This window comes from Somniosus microcephalus, chromosome 7 (genome assembly GCF_052327205.1).
Source record: "Somniosus microcephalus isolate GS21.2 chromosome 7, FLI_Smic_1.0, whole genome shotgun sequence".
In the NCBI taxonomy this organism is placed as follows: domain Eukaryota; kingdom Metazoa; phylum Chordata; class Chondrichthyes; order Squaliformes; family Somniosidae; genus Somniosus; species Somniosus microcephalus.
In genome coordinates this window covers 158,402,887-158,416,152 of record NC_140993.1, presented here as the reverse complement: position 1 = coordinate 158,416,152, position 13,266 = coordinate 158,402,887, and the positions used below count along the sequence as shown (strand labels likewise).

The window sequence follows — 13,266 nt, the reverse complement described above, 5'->3', positions numbered from 1 at the left end:
TGACCACCTGCCTTTGCACCTTCCATCTTCACCTCAGGCACAAAATGTGAGGAGCTCATGGACTTCTTCTTGACCAAAATCGAGGACATTTGCTCTGCTGACTCTGCCTTCACTGAGCCTTACCCTTTCTCTTCCAGCCTTTCCCCTGTCTATTCTCCCTTTGGGAATCCACACCCTATTTTTCCTTTGTGTCTCCTCCAGCTCCTGCCCCACTGCAATCACTAAATTTATCTCATCCATGAATCCCACCACTTGTTCTTTAACTCCCTTCCATCCCAGTTGCTGATCACCCAACTATCCCTTTTGAATCCCAGGATTATTGACAATATAAACCTGTCCCTTTCCTCTGTCTCAGTCTCTACATCTTCCAAATCTCACACCCCTTTCAAAAAACCTATTCTCAACTCATCCATCCTCTAAAACTATGCATTAATTTTGAACTGCTCTAGCAAAGAACTGGCACAGACACAGTGGAGCAAAAGGCATCCTTCTGTGCTGTACCACCCATCTTCATGGCAGTTCTCTCCTGGTTCCATTCTTACTTGGCACACCATGCATGTTACATTCATTTCAGTGGTTTCTCCTTCTTTGCCAGATGGTCACCGTTGTGTACCCTAGGAAAACATCCTTGGCCCCCTTCTCTTCATTAGTAGCATCCTACCCCTCATCAATGTGTTAGCTGTGGCTCAGTGGTAGCAGTCTCACCTTTGAGTCAGAAGTTTGTGGGTTCAAATCCCACTTCAGAGACTTGAGTACAAAATCTAGGCTGACACTCCAGTGCAATACTCAGGGAGTGCTGCACTGTCGTCTTTCAAATGAGATGTTAAACCAACTTCTGCTCTCTCAGGTGAATATAAAAGATCCCATGGCACTATTTCAAAGATGAACAGGGGATTCTTGGCCAATATTTAACCCTCAACCAACACCTCTAAAACAAATTATCTGGTCATTATCACATTGCTGTTTATGGGACCTTGCTGTGTGCAAATTGACTGCCGCATTTCCTACATTAAAACAGTGACTGCACTTCAAAAGTACTTCATTGGCTGTAATGCACTTTGGAATGTCCTAAGGTTGGGAAAGATGCTATATAAAGGGAAGTTCTTTTTTTCTTTCTTCTAATGTTATTGGGGTTATCTTTCACTTGCTGACTCGGATCCATTTCATCACCTCCTCCATTGACCTTGCAGCTGTTGCCAATGTTTCCAACTGCCTAGTCAATATTAACATATGGATATGCCAAAATTTAAACCAGCATAACGTCGGCAAAAATTAAATCACCCTCCCACAAATACCTACGCCGTTCCAGTTTCACCTCCAATTCTTTCTCCTCAGGCTTAAAGGTGGGGAACATTGGAGTACTGCTCAACCCTGAATTAACCTTCTGTCTCCACATCCGATCTGTCACTAAGGCCATTTTCTGTCACCTTCACATTTCCTGCCTCCCTAATCTACCTTTTATCACCCCATGGCTGGACTTCTTCAACACTATCATTGCCAGCCTCCCTACTTCCGCTATCCATAAACTAATAATCATCAAGAGTGCCCATGTCCGCACCCACAACAAGGTCCACAACCCCATCACCCCTGTCCTCGCTAAAGTCCACCGTTTCCCACGTGCCTGAGAATCAAGTTTAAGATTTTCAGGTTCACTTTGAGTGTCCCAATGATCTACTTCCATGATTTTTTACAATCTTTTATCTCTAGGTGTAACCTCTGATCCATCAGCATTGGTCTACTTCTTAAACGCCCGCCCCCCACCCCCCACCCCCCACCCCCCACCCTCCTTCCTCTGCTCCACCATCACTCAGCCATTCATGAAGTCATTTTTTCTGCCCTCTGGAACTCCCTCCCTCCCTCAGCATCTTGCCTTTTGATCTATGTCCTTCAAAAACCTCCTTAAAACCATTCTCTTTGACCGTGTTTTGCCACCTCCTGACTCTACTCTTTTCTGCCCCCGTTAATCACTGCCCTGTAAAGCATGGAACATCTCTCTGCATGGAATGAGCACAATGGAACTGTGTCATTATTATTGATGTAATCAATTTAGGTGCAAAGCATATCATATACAAAACTAAATTAGTTATTTCAAATTGAAAGTAACAATATTTAAACAGAATCTAAATATGTTTATCTTGCCTTTTCTAGGAATATTCTTATGCAGGCTTTGGCCAGGGACAATATGCACAGTATTATAACAATTCTCCATACCCTTCCCCTTATATGACAAGCAACAACAGCAGTCCAACAACTCCTTCGACCACCACAACATACCAGCTCCAAGATTCACCAACTATCACTAGTCAAGCTGTTACGGATTCTGCTACAGGTAATAAAAGGACTTCTATTTTTTACTTAATATTGAGTTTTATTGTAATGAACAGTAACAAATAGTGCAATAAATGTAGGAAGAAAATAACGTTCTCAAGGATTCAGATGATGTAAGAAACCATAAGAGTGAAACTCAAAGGCACTGAAGTTTCTGGAGGTAGGGTGGGTTCAACTGTGGGATTTCTTGCAATGGGGGGCAGGAATTTGGGGCAGAACCTAGATCTGCTGGGTTCTACCCTGTTTAAAATGAGTCACAAGTTACACTGGTACTGAGGGTAGAAGGAAGAAGTGCCTACGCTACATACTTTTCGGTAGGAAAAAATTATTTTGGCTGTAACTTTGCTTTAGCTGCATATTTTTGGAAAAAGAATTCTCCTGTTTATGTGAAGCCTTTAGCTTCCAATCCAAGTCCTCCTGGAGAGGCGTTCTGCCTGGAGAACTTGGGATAAAAGCTGTGAAAGTTGCAAAATCGGCTTCCATTATATATTTTAATATGTTATGTTGGAGGAAGAGCAAGCGGGTGCATGGGAAGCACGCCTAATAAGGCAGCACCTAAGAAAAATCAGACCGTCCTGTTGTTACCCTGCGAACAGGGTGAATAGTCCTAGGTGTTTCTTCCTATATCTTTGGAGTTATGTCTTATGAGGCTGTGATTCAATCCAGAAGCCCTAGCAGAACTCTGCTTACTGTTGCAGCTGGATGTGCAATCCAGATCTGGATTTAGGGCTGTGCTTACAGTTGTAGAGAAGATTACAACAGCGTTCCATATTTTTGCAACTGGCTTATTTCAAGGTACGACTCATGACTTTTGCCACGTAAGTCAATCTATTGCTAGTACTACGATAAGGCAAGTCACTAATGCACTCTTTGCTAGGGGTGCCCAATTTATCAAGTTTGATGCTGCTCAGAGACACATGAATGAGCATGCTACCACTTTCTATTGAGTTGCAGGATTTCCCAAGGTTCTTGGTGCAATTTGGCTATATATGCCATGACTGACAATCCTTATCATTTCATCAACAGAAAGAGATTTCACTCCCTGAATGCTCAACTAATATTTGATGAAAGGTACTAATTTCTTCACATGATGAAAATTATGCCAGCAGTTGCCATGACGTATTTACCATCTGGCAGTTGAGTATCCCTGCTCTGTTTCAAAATGAAGGGCATGTCAGGATGGCTCATTGGAGGTAAAGGCTACTGTCTTCTCCCATGACATATCCTTGAGTGCAGGACCACCTATGTGGCAGAAGAGATACAATTATTCTCACATAGGAACACAATTTTGAATAAAGCAATCAATAGACATGCTATAAAGAAGATTCAGATGCCTGGATAGGTCGGGGAGGCCTTCCATATTTAATAGCCTGTTGTGTCCTCCACAACTTCACTATCCAGAAATTCTTAAAGATTGACATGTCAGAGGAGGAGTAGAGAGAGGCAGATGGTGACACCATGAAGGCTAGACACTAACCACAGCAGCAATTGAAACTTATTCAGGACGCCTTCGCTAAAGCATAAACCACTGTTTATCAAAGTAGCTTTTCCTTCATAGAGGAAGCTCTATCTTGACCTACTAGCCTTTACTTAATGTCCTTCCATTCCTCCTTGTATACAACAGCAACTGTGTTAGATCCGTGGTTCAGTGGATAAATAATTACACGGATGCTGTACATAAACAAATAACAGGTCTTTACTGGAGGAGGGTAATCTCTAGACTGGGGTACAGAGGCATGCGCACAGCTTATATACCGGTGTGGTCACTGCCAGTACTACAGTATACAGGAGCTGTAAAAAGTAGTTCTGACTTAAAGCACATACACTACAATTCCTCCCTTTTTAGATTAATAATACCCCTGTAGGAACGGAAGTTCCTATCCGAATAACGAAGTCCAACGCAGTGAAACGAAATAATTAAACTTTAATAAACAAAATACTTTAACTGATAACTACAAGAGCAGAGGTCAGCAGGACTGTTAAGGTCCCCAGCCTTTCTCAGACTGCCCTTAAATACTGGAAACCGACGTCATGACGTCATCACGTTTTCCGCGCCAACTGGGGGTCACGTGATCGGCGTCATGATGTCATCACGTGGAAATACAAGAACCTACACACAGCTTAAAGGTGCAGTCCACAACTGCACTACAGAGTGGTTAAAGGAATGATTACAGATTGTTCAGTGTCTCTTGGTGGCTCCGCCACAGGCGCCCCCCAAGAATTCTCTTTAACAGACAGCATCAAACGTGCAGGAGGTTTAATTATTCTGCCCGAACGACTACGATCTTCAGACACTGGATCGTTAGAAGATGAGCCAACATTTGGCTGTGTCTGAAGCGGTACATCTGGGGTGGAGGAAACCGTAGCAGAAGGTGTAGATGAGGATGAAGCCGAAGCAGGCAATTTAATAGTAGACTGCTGCATAATTGGTCCAGTAGCCAATGGTGGTCGTCCACGGCGAGGTGGCTGAGCAACAACCACCGGTTCACTCCGATCCAGATGGGCTGGTTTAAGTCGGTCGATGGAGATGGTATCCGATTTACCTCCCATTTCGACCGTAAAATATTTCTCTCCCGCTGCAATAACACGAAATGGTCCATCATAAGGTGGTCTGAGTGCATCTCTATGAGCATCCTGCCGAATAAAAACATAATCGGAACTCATAAGTTCTGCCGGAACATGAGGCTTCTGTAGGTTGTGATGCGAGGTTGGAATAGGCAGGAAATTCTTTGCCACCTCGTGATGCTGAAGGAGCTGCTGAGCAGGCGACCATGATTCTGTATGTGGAGGGAGAAAATCCCCTGGTACTCGAAGCGCTTGACCGTAGACTAACTCAGCCGATGAAGCCTGGAGGTCATCTTTGGGGGCTGTACGGAGGCCTAGCATCACCCAAGGGAGTCTATCCACCCAGTTGGAACCACGCAAGCTGGCACGGAGGGACGCCTTTAAAGACCGATGAAATCTTTCACATAAGCCATTTGCTTGTGGATGGTAAGCGGTGGTACGATGCAGCTTGGTACCCAAGCCCTGTGCAACTGCATTCCACAACTCTGACGTAAATTGTGGACCACGGTCAGAGGAGATATCAGCTGGCACTCCAAACCGGGCCACCCACGGCGAAATAAATGCCCTGGATACGTCCGCTGTGGTAGTAGCAACCAAGGGAATCGCCTCTGGCCACCTGGTAGTACGGTCCACTATTGTCAGGAGATGCATAAAACCCCGCGAAATGGGGAGGGGGCCCACTAAGTCCACATGTACATGGTCGAACCGGCGTTCAGGCACTGGGAAGATGGCCATTGGAGCCTTCACGTGACGATGAACCTTTGATTTTTGACAGTCCACGCAATTGTTTGTCCAGTCCCGAACGTCTAAATGCATTCCCTTCCAAACAAACTTACGGGACATAAGTCGTTGTGAAGCTCGCATCCCCGGGTGTGATAAGTCATGTATAATCTGAAAAATCTTCTTACGCCATTCGACTGGCACAATGGGCCGGGGCACTCCCATGGATATGTCACACAAAAGCGTGGTTCCTGCTGATTGGAACATAACATCGGCTACCTGCAAGCTAGAAGGCATGGTCCGATATGCCTGAACTTCAGGATCCGCCAGCTGTTCTCTTGCCAACCCGACGTAATCGATTCCCAGGTGAATTGTCTGGACTGGGGCACGCGACAGGCAATCAGCCACAAGATTATCTTTGCCAGACACATGTCGCAAATCCGTTGTAAATTCCGATATAAATGTAAGGTAGCGCTGTTGCCGGGCTGACCACGGCTCCGCCGTTTTGGCCATTGCAAAAGTGAGCGGTTTATGGTCCACAAATGCAGCAAACGGGCGCCCTTCTAGAAGAAAACGAAAATGCCGGATGGCCAAAAACAAGGCCAGCAACTCCCTATCAAAAGTGCTATATTTTCGCTCATTTATATGCAGTTGGCGGCTAAAAAAGGCCAATGGCTGCCAAGTCCCGTCAACCCATTGTTCCTGCACTGCCCCGATGGTGTAATCGGAGGCGTCGGTAGTAAGGGCGATGGTCGCGCCCGGGAGTGGGTGTGCAAGCATAGTTGCATCTGCCAATGCCGCCTTGGTGTTCAGGAATGCTTGGTCCATCTGTGGTGTCCAAATGATAACATCTTTACCCGACTTCCCTTTAAGTGCTTCGTACAGCGGCTGCATTAATTGGGCTGCCTTGGGGACAAAACGGTGATAAAAATTCACCATCCCCAGGAACTCCTGAAGAGATTTAAGTATATGCGTACGCGGGAATGCCGTAACTGCCTCTACCTTAGTGGCCAGTGGGACGGCGCCTTCTGAGGTGATCCTATGCCCTAGAAAGTCAATGCTGGTTAACCCAAACTGGCATTTGGCTAGATTTATAATGAGGCCATGTTGGCTGAGACGGGCAAAGAGTGTACGTAAATGAGCCATATGCTCTTCCTTATCTTTACGAGCAATGAGAATATCATCCAAGTAAATGAAAATGAAAGGAAGGTCCCGTAACACAGAGTCCATAAGTCGCTGAAAAGCCTGAGCTGCATTTTTCAATCCAAACGGCATGCGAAGGAACTCAAAAAGGCCAAACGGTGTGATGACCGCCGTTTTGGGGATGTCTTGAGGGTACACAGGAACTTGATGATATCCACGGACGAGATCTACTTTGGAAAATATTGTTTGCCGGCCAAATGAGCCGAAAAATCCTGTATATGTAGTATTGGATACCTATCCGGCATAGTGGCTTCATTAAGGCGTCTGTAATCCCCACAAGGCCTCCATCCGCCACCCGGTTTGGGTACAATGTGTAATGGGGAAGACCAAGGACTGTCGGAGCGTCGGACAATCCCAAGGCGCTCCATAATCCGAAACTCTGCCTTTGCGGCTATAAGCTTTCCGGGTTCCAATCTTCGTGCCCGGGCGTAAACAGGTGATCCCGTTGTGGTAATATAATGCACCACACCGTGCTTCGCAACTGCTGCCGAGAATGTAGGCCTGGTGAGCCCCGGGAATTCGCCAAGTAGGCGCCTAAACCCTTCCTGTGATGGAACCGCACAGGCAACCGACCAGGAGACAGCAGTACTGCGGTGACAAGGCACCGCATGGAAGGTAGACGCATTAATGAGTCGACAATGTTGGACGTCGACCAGAAAACCATAGGCACAAAAAAAATCAGCCCCCAGGATGGCCTGTGATACTTTAGCCGTTATAAATTCCCATACAAAACGTTGACCTCCAAGAGTTAAATTAACTGTCCGTTTACCGAACGTGCGAATGGCCGCACCATTGGCTGCCTCAAGGGAAGGGCCGTGACCGCCGGATTGTAGATCCAGCTTTGAGACTGGCAAAATACTGTACTGAGAACCAGTATCACACAAGAATCGCCACCCTGTTCCGGAATCAGTAATATAGAGGAGTTTTCCTGCTGAACCGACTGCCATGGTGAACTGGGTGTTTTTGTCAGCACCTGTCTGCTTCAAAGTTTGTGAGTCTGCTGGAGACTTTTTTTCAACCCAACTGCAGGGTGGACGGCAGCGTCGAGCCTTGGTGCCAAAACAGGCATGGTACATACACAAGCCTGATGGAGGAGGGCTGGACTTTGTTCGTGTAGGGGAAAGACGCCTCGTAGCTGCGCAACTCTGCTGTATGACCATAAAAGACTTATCTGCCTCCGCAGCCAGCTCGGCACAGTCCGTAATTGTAGAACTGGCCAAGACTGCCTGAACTGGCTCGGGTAGCTGGCAGAGGAAAAGCTCTCGAAATAAAAAACATTGGGGCTCTGAACCCAAAAGCGTGAGCATTTGGCTCATCAATTCTGATGGTTTTGAGTCCCCAAGACCCGGCATTGCGATAAGCTTGCGTGCACGCTCTGACTTAGTTAGACCATACACTTGTAGTAAACGCTCTTTTAAAGCTGAATACTTGCCCTCTGCCGGTGGATTCCCCAGGATGCTGACGACCCGTGAAGCCGTGGCGCTGTCCAGAGCGGAAACCACGTAATAATAACGGGTTGAATCCGCTGTAATGTCCCGGATAGCAAACTGGGCTTCTGCTTGGAAAAACCATGCTTCTGGTTGCTGTTCCCAGAACTGCGGCAATTTAAGGGCAACGGCGTTCGTGTTCATTATGAATATCTCGAAGAAAGTTGTCCAACGAGCTCGGGGTCACCAATGTAGGAACGGAAGTTCCTATCTGAATAACGAAGTCCAACGCAGTGAAACGAAATAATTAAACTTTAATAAACAAAATACTTTAACTGATAACTACAAGAGCAGAGGTCAGCAGGTCTGTTAAGGTCCCCAGCCTTTCTCAGACTGCCCTTAAATACTGGAAACCGACGTCATCACGTCATCACGTTTTCCGCGCCAACTGGGGGTCACGTGATCGGCGTCATGACGTCATCACGTGGAAATACAAGAACCTACACACAGCTTAAAGGTGCAGTCCACAACTGCACTACAGAGTGGTTAAAGGAATGATTACAGATTGTTCAGTGTCTCTTGGTGGCTCCGCCACACCCCCTTAATATTCAAATAAAAATTACATTTTTACATGTACATTCAATAACAAAAGTCCATTTATAGATTCAGTCTTTGGGGCGGCTTCCTGACCCTTTCGGGATAGCGCCTTTCCGGAGGTTCTTGTTCTTGGTGCAGAGGCGATTCTGACCCCCTTTCATCGGGTAGTTCATCGGGTTCCACTGCTACTGGGTCTGAAGTAGATACTACCGGTATGTCGGGTTCATCCCCAGGTACTCGAGACATGGGGTTGACGCATTCCTGTGATGCTAAGATCTGATCGACGTGGCGTCTCACAATGTTCTCCCCGACATCCACTGTGTACATTAATGGCCCCTGCCTTGTACATATCATTCCGGGTTGCCACTTCTCTGTTCGATAGTCCCGGGCCAAGACTGGTTGCCCTACATTGAAGCTCCTTGTCGGCTTCTCGTTGATGTGCTGGAATTGTTTGTCCTCAACATTTCTTCACACATTTAGTCTGAGCAAGTCCAGATGAGATCTCAACCTTCGGTTAAAGAACATCATGGCCGGGGTCTGGTTGGTAACTGCATGTGTCGCGTTTCGGTAGGCTAATAAGAAATTGTCCATCTTATGCTGTAGTGGAATTTCCTCATCGCACATGGCCTTTATCGCCTTGTTAAAGGTTTGTACGAACCTCTCAGCCAATCCATTGGTGGCTGGATGATATGGGGCGGATGTATAATGCCTTACCCCATTCCTTTTCATGAATTTTTGGAACTCGTCGGACACAAACTGTGGTCCATTATCAGAGCAGATCTGCTCTGGCAACCCGTTTCTGGCAAATATGGTCCGTAGGACTGCAATCATTTTCTCTGTAGTGGTTGAAGACATCTTTATCACTTCAGGTCACTTTGAATGAGCATCCACTGCTATTAAGAACATTGAGTCCATGAATGGACCAGCGAAATCAATGTGCACCCATTGCCATGGAGAGGAGGGCCACTCCCATGGGTGTAGAGGGGCATGTGGTGGTGCATTTTGGACCTTCTGGCATCCTAAGCAGCTCTTAGTTAGGTCTTCGATTTGTTGATCGATTCCCGGCCACCACACATAAGCCCTAGCTAGGCTTTTCATTTTCACTCCCCCCAGATGACCTTCATGTAGCTCATTTAGCACTCTCTCCCTTAACTTGGGTGGAATCACCACTCTGGATCCACACATCAATGTCCCCTGGCATACTGACAGCTGTTCTCTTCTGGATGAGAATGCTGGCAACAGTGAGTCGCCATGTGTTGGCCATCCCCTCACCGTCAATTCATATACCCGTGACAGCGTCGGATCATTGCGGGTCTCCTTCTCTATATCCGCGTTTGTTACTGGCAATCGTCCAATTATTGACGAATAAAATATCTCGATAGGGTCCACTGCTGGTGCTTCCTACACAGTAGGCAGTGGCAGGCGCGATAGCCCATCAGTGTTCCCATGCTGTCTCATGCCTTTATATTCTATTTCATATTGATTCGCCCCTAGAAACAGGGACCATCTTTGTAACCGCTGTGCAGTCATTACTGGCACGCCCTTCTTAGGATTAAAGATGGAGACAAGTGGTTGGTGGTCAGTCAGCAAGGTGTACTTCTGTCCATGCAGATAGTGGTTGAATTTTTTACTCCCCATACTAGGCTGAGGGCCTCCCTGTCAATCTGGGCGTAGTTGCGCTCGGCTGAGGTTAGTGATCGAGACGCAAAGGCTACTGGCCTCTCCAACCCGTCTGGGAATTTGTGCGACAGCACTGCTCCAATGCCGTAGGGTGATGCATCACATGCCAAACGAATTGGTAGTGCTGGGTTGATATGGGCCAACAGCTCTTTTGATGTGATCAATTCTTTACACTTCTGGAAAGCTCGTCTACGTTCATCATCCCACTTCCATGGTACCCCTGTTTGCAGTAGGGTGTTCAGCGGGTGTAATACCGTAGACAAATTTGGTAAGAACTTGTGGTAATAGCTTACCAGCCCGAGGAACGACCTCAGTTGTGACACATTTTCCGGTGCTGGAGCCTTGACTACTGCCTCTATCTTGTCAGGGGACTTATGTAACCCCTCTTCATCGATGACGTGGCCGCAATACGAGATCTGTTTCTGGAAAAACTCGCACTTGTGGCGATTAGCTCGTAGCCCATATTCCTTTAATCTGGCGAGCACCTTCTCCAAGTTAGCGAGGTGATCGCCGTCATTTTCGCCCGTGACCAAGATGTCGTCCAAATAACACTGGGTCCCTGGAATCCTTTGCAGGACCTGATCCATCGCCCTTTGCCAGATACTCGGAGCCGAGGCTACTCCAAACACCAGCCGATTGTATTGATACAGACCTTTATGAGTGTTGATCGTAAGGTAATGTTTCGAAGCTTCTTCTACCTCCATTTGCAAGTACGCCTGGGCTAGATCAATTTTGGTGAAGCGTTTACCACCAGATAGCGAGGCGAAAATATCCTCAAGTCGTGGAAGCAGATATTGCACCGTGTGAAGGACTGGGTTCACTGTCACCTTAAAATCCCCACAGATGCAGACCTTCTTTGGTTCCCCAGGTGTATTACTCAACGACCTCTTCATTACAGGAACGATGGGTGTAGCCCACTCGCTCCAGTTCACTTTGGACAGTACTCCTGAACGTTCCAACCCTTCCAGCTCTGCTTCAACCGCTGGTCTGATCGCATAAGGCACTGGCCTGGCCTTCAGAAACTTTGGGCTTGCATTATCCTCTATTTTAATTGTTGCTGTTATTCCTTTTAGTGTTCCTAGTCCCTCCTGGAACACTTCTTTTGCGTCAGTTAGCATTTTTGACAGTCGTCCAGGCATGACGTCGTCATCCTTTTTGGCCTCCACCTTCAGTGCCTGTATGGAATGCCAATCTAAATGTATCTTCCGGATCCATTCACGTCCTAGCAGTGGTGGTCCTCCAATTGGCAATACATATATATCCATTTTAGGTATTTCCTGACCTTTATATGTCACTTTCACCCTTATTTTTCCTTTGGGGTAGACTTTTTGCCCCGTATACGCCTTCAAGACAATCTCTGTAGCTTTCAAGGGTATGTGTGAAAATAGCCGCTTGTAGTCTCTTTGATTTATGACTGTTAGGGCTGATCCTGTGTCCAATTCCATTTCCACTTGGACTCCGTCTATCTTGAGTGTAACCCAGATAGTCTGGTGATCCTCCATTTCGGTTACATTAAGTAGTTTCAGACAACCCAGCTCCTGGCTTCCGGAGTCTGTGTCACTTTTCTGTTCGTCTGAACCACTGTCCATCACCTGGTGTACCTTTTTGTACTTCTCCTGTGGAGATTTCTTACTGTTAGTTTTCTTCCCAGACCTGCAGACTCTTGCTATGTGTCCTGCTTTCCCACACTGTCTGCACACTTGGTCCTTGAACCAATAATCTTTCTGGCCATGTGTTGTTCTGGCGCAGCGATAGCACTTCCCTGTTCCATAGGTCATTTCGTTGGTGCCATATTCTTGCGGTCTCCATTGTATCTCTGCAGCGCCCCTTGCGGCTGCTTCGTGTGATACTGCCATACTGAAAGCTTTGTCCAGCGTAAGGTCCTTTTCTGATAGAAGCCGTTTCTGTGTTCCTTCACTTTGTAGCCCACACACAAACTTGTCTCTTAACGTGTCTGCTAGTCCCGCTCCAAACTGGCAGTATTTCGATAGCTTGCGCAGTTCCGTTAGGTACTCAGCATTGCTTTCGTCTTTGTGTTGGTTCCTTTTATGGAACTTAAATCGTTCTGCTATCAGCAGCGGTGTGGGGTTTAAGTGGTCCTGTAGGATTTCTACTATGCTTTCAAAATTCTTGTTTACCGGCTTCTCTGGGGTTATTAGATTTCGCAGTAACCCATAAATTTTTGCACCCATGGAATTTAACAGAACCAGTGCTTTATTAGCATCTGGCACTTCATTCGCCCTGCAGTACACTTCAATACGTTCCACATATGTCGCCCAATCTTCGACTTCATTGTCGAACGTAGAGATACTGCCACTCTTCGGCATCCTTGGTTGTGCATTAACTATCACCAATGGCGCCTACCGCGCTTCCCCTTCTTCTCCGCTGGCACAAAATGGCGTCTCCCGTGCTTTCCTTCCTTCCCGCGCTCGCCCGTCTTCTCCGCTGCGGCTTCGCAAAATGGCGTCTCCCGCGCTCTTCCTTCTTCTCCGCGGCTCAATGGCGCCTCCCGCGCTCTCCCTGCTTCTCTGCGGCTCAATGGCATCTCCCGCGCTCTCCCTGCTTCTCCGCGGCTCAATGGCGTCTCCCCTTGCTTCGCCCCACGGACCCTGATCAGCCCATGATCCCTGGCTGTGCTCTGCGCATTCTTCTCTTGATATTTGTCGATGCCGCTCAGTCTAGAACCCGGCTGTTTCTTACCCTCGCTCTCTCCGGTTTGCAGTATTTTTCCTCGACGCCGCTCGGT

General features: G+C 47.1%; 1 protein-coding gene across 2 annotated transcripts in view; it reads left to right on the top strand.

Moving 5' to 3' along the window:
- The window catches only part of eya1 (EYA transcriptional coactivator and phosphatase 1), a 296,767-nt gene that overhangs the window by 113,094 nt on the left and 170,407 nt on the right, over positions 1-13,266 (top strand). For both annotated transcript variants that reach the window (XM_085993147.1, XM_085993148.1), the window contains one exon: positions 2,149-2,329. In XM_085993147.1, coding sequence (XP_085849273.1) covers positions 2,149-2,329 — 181 coding nt within the window. The remainder of the gene's footprint in view (positions 1-2,148; positions 2,330-13,266) is intronic.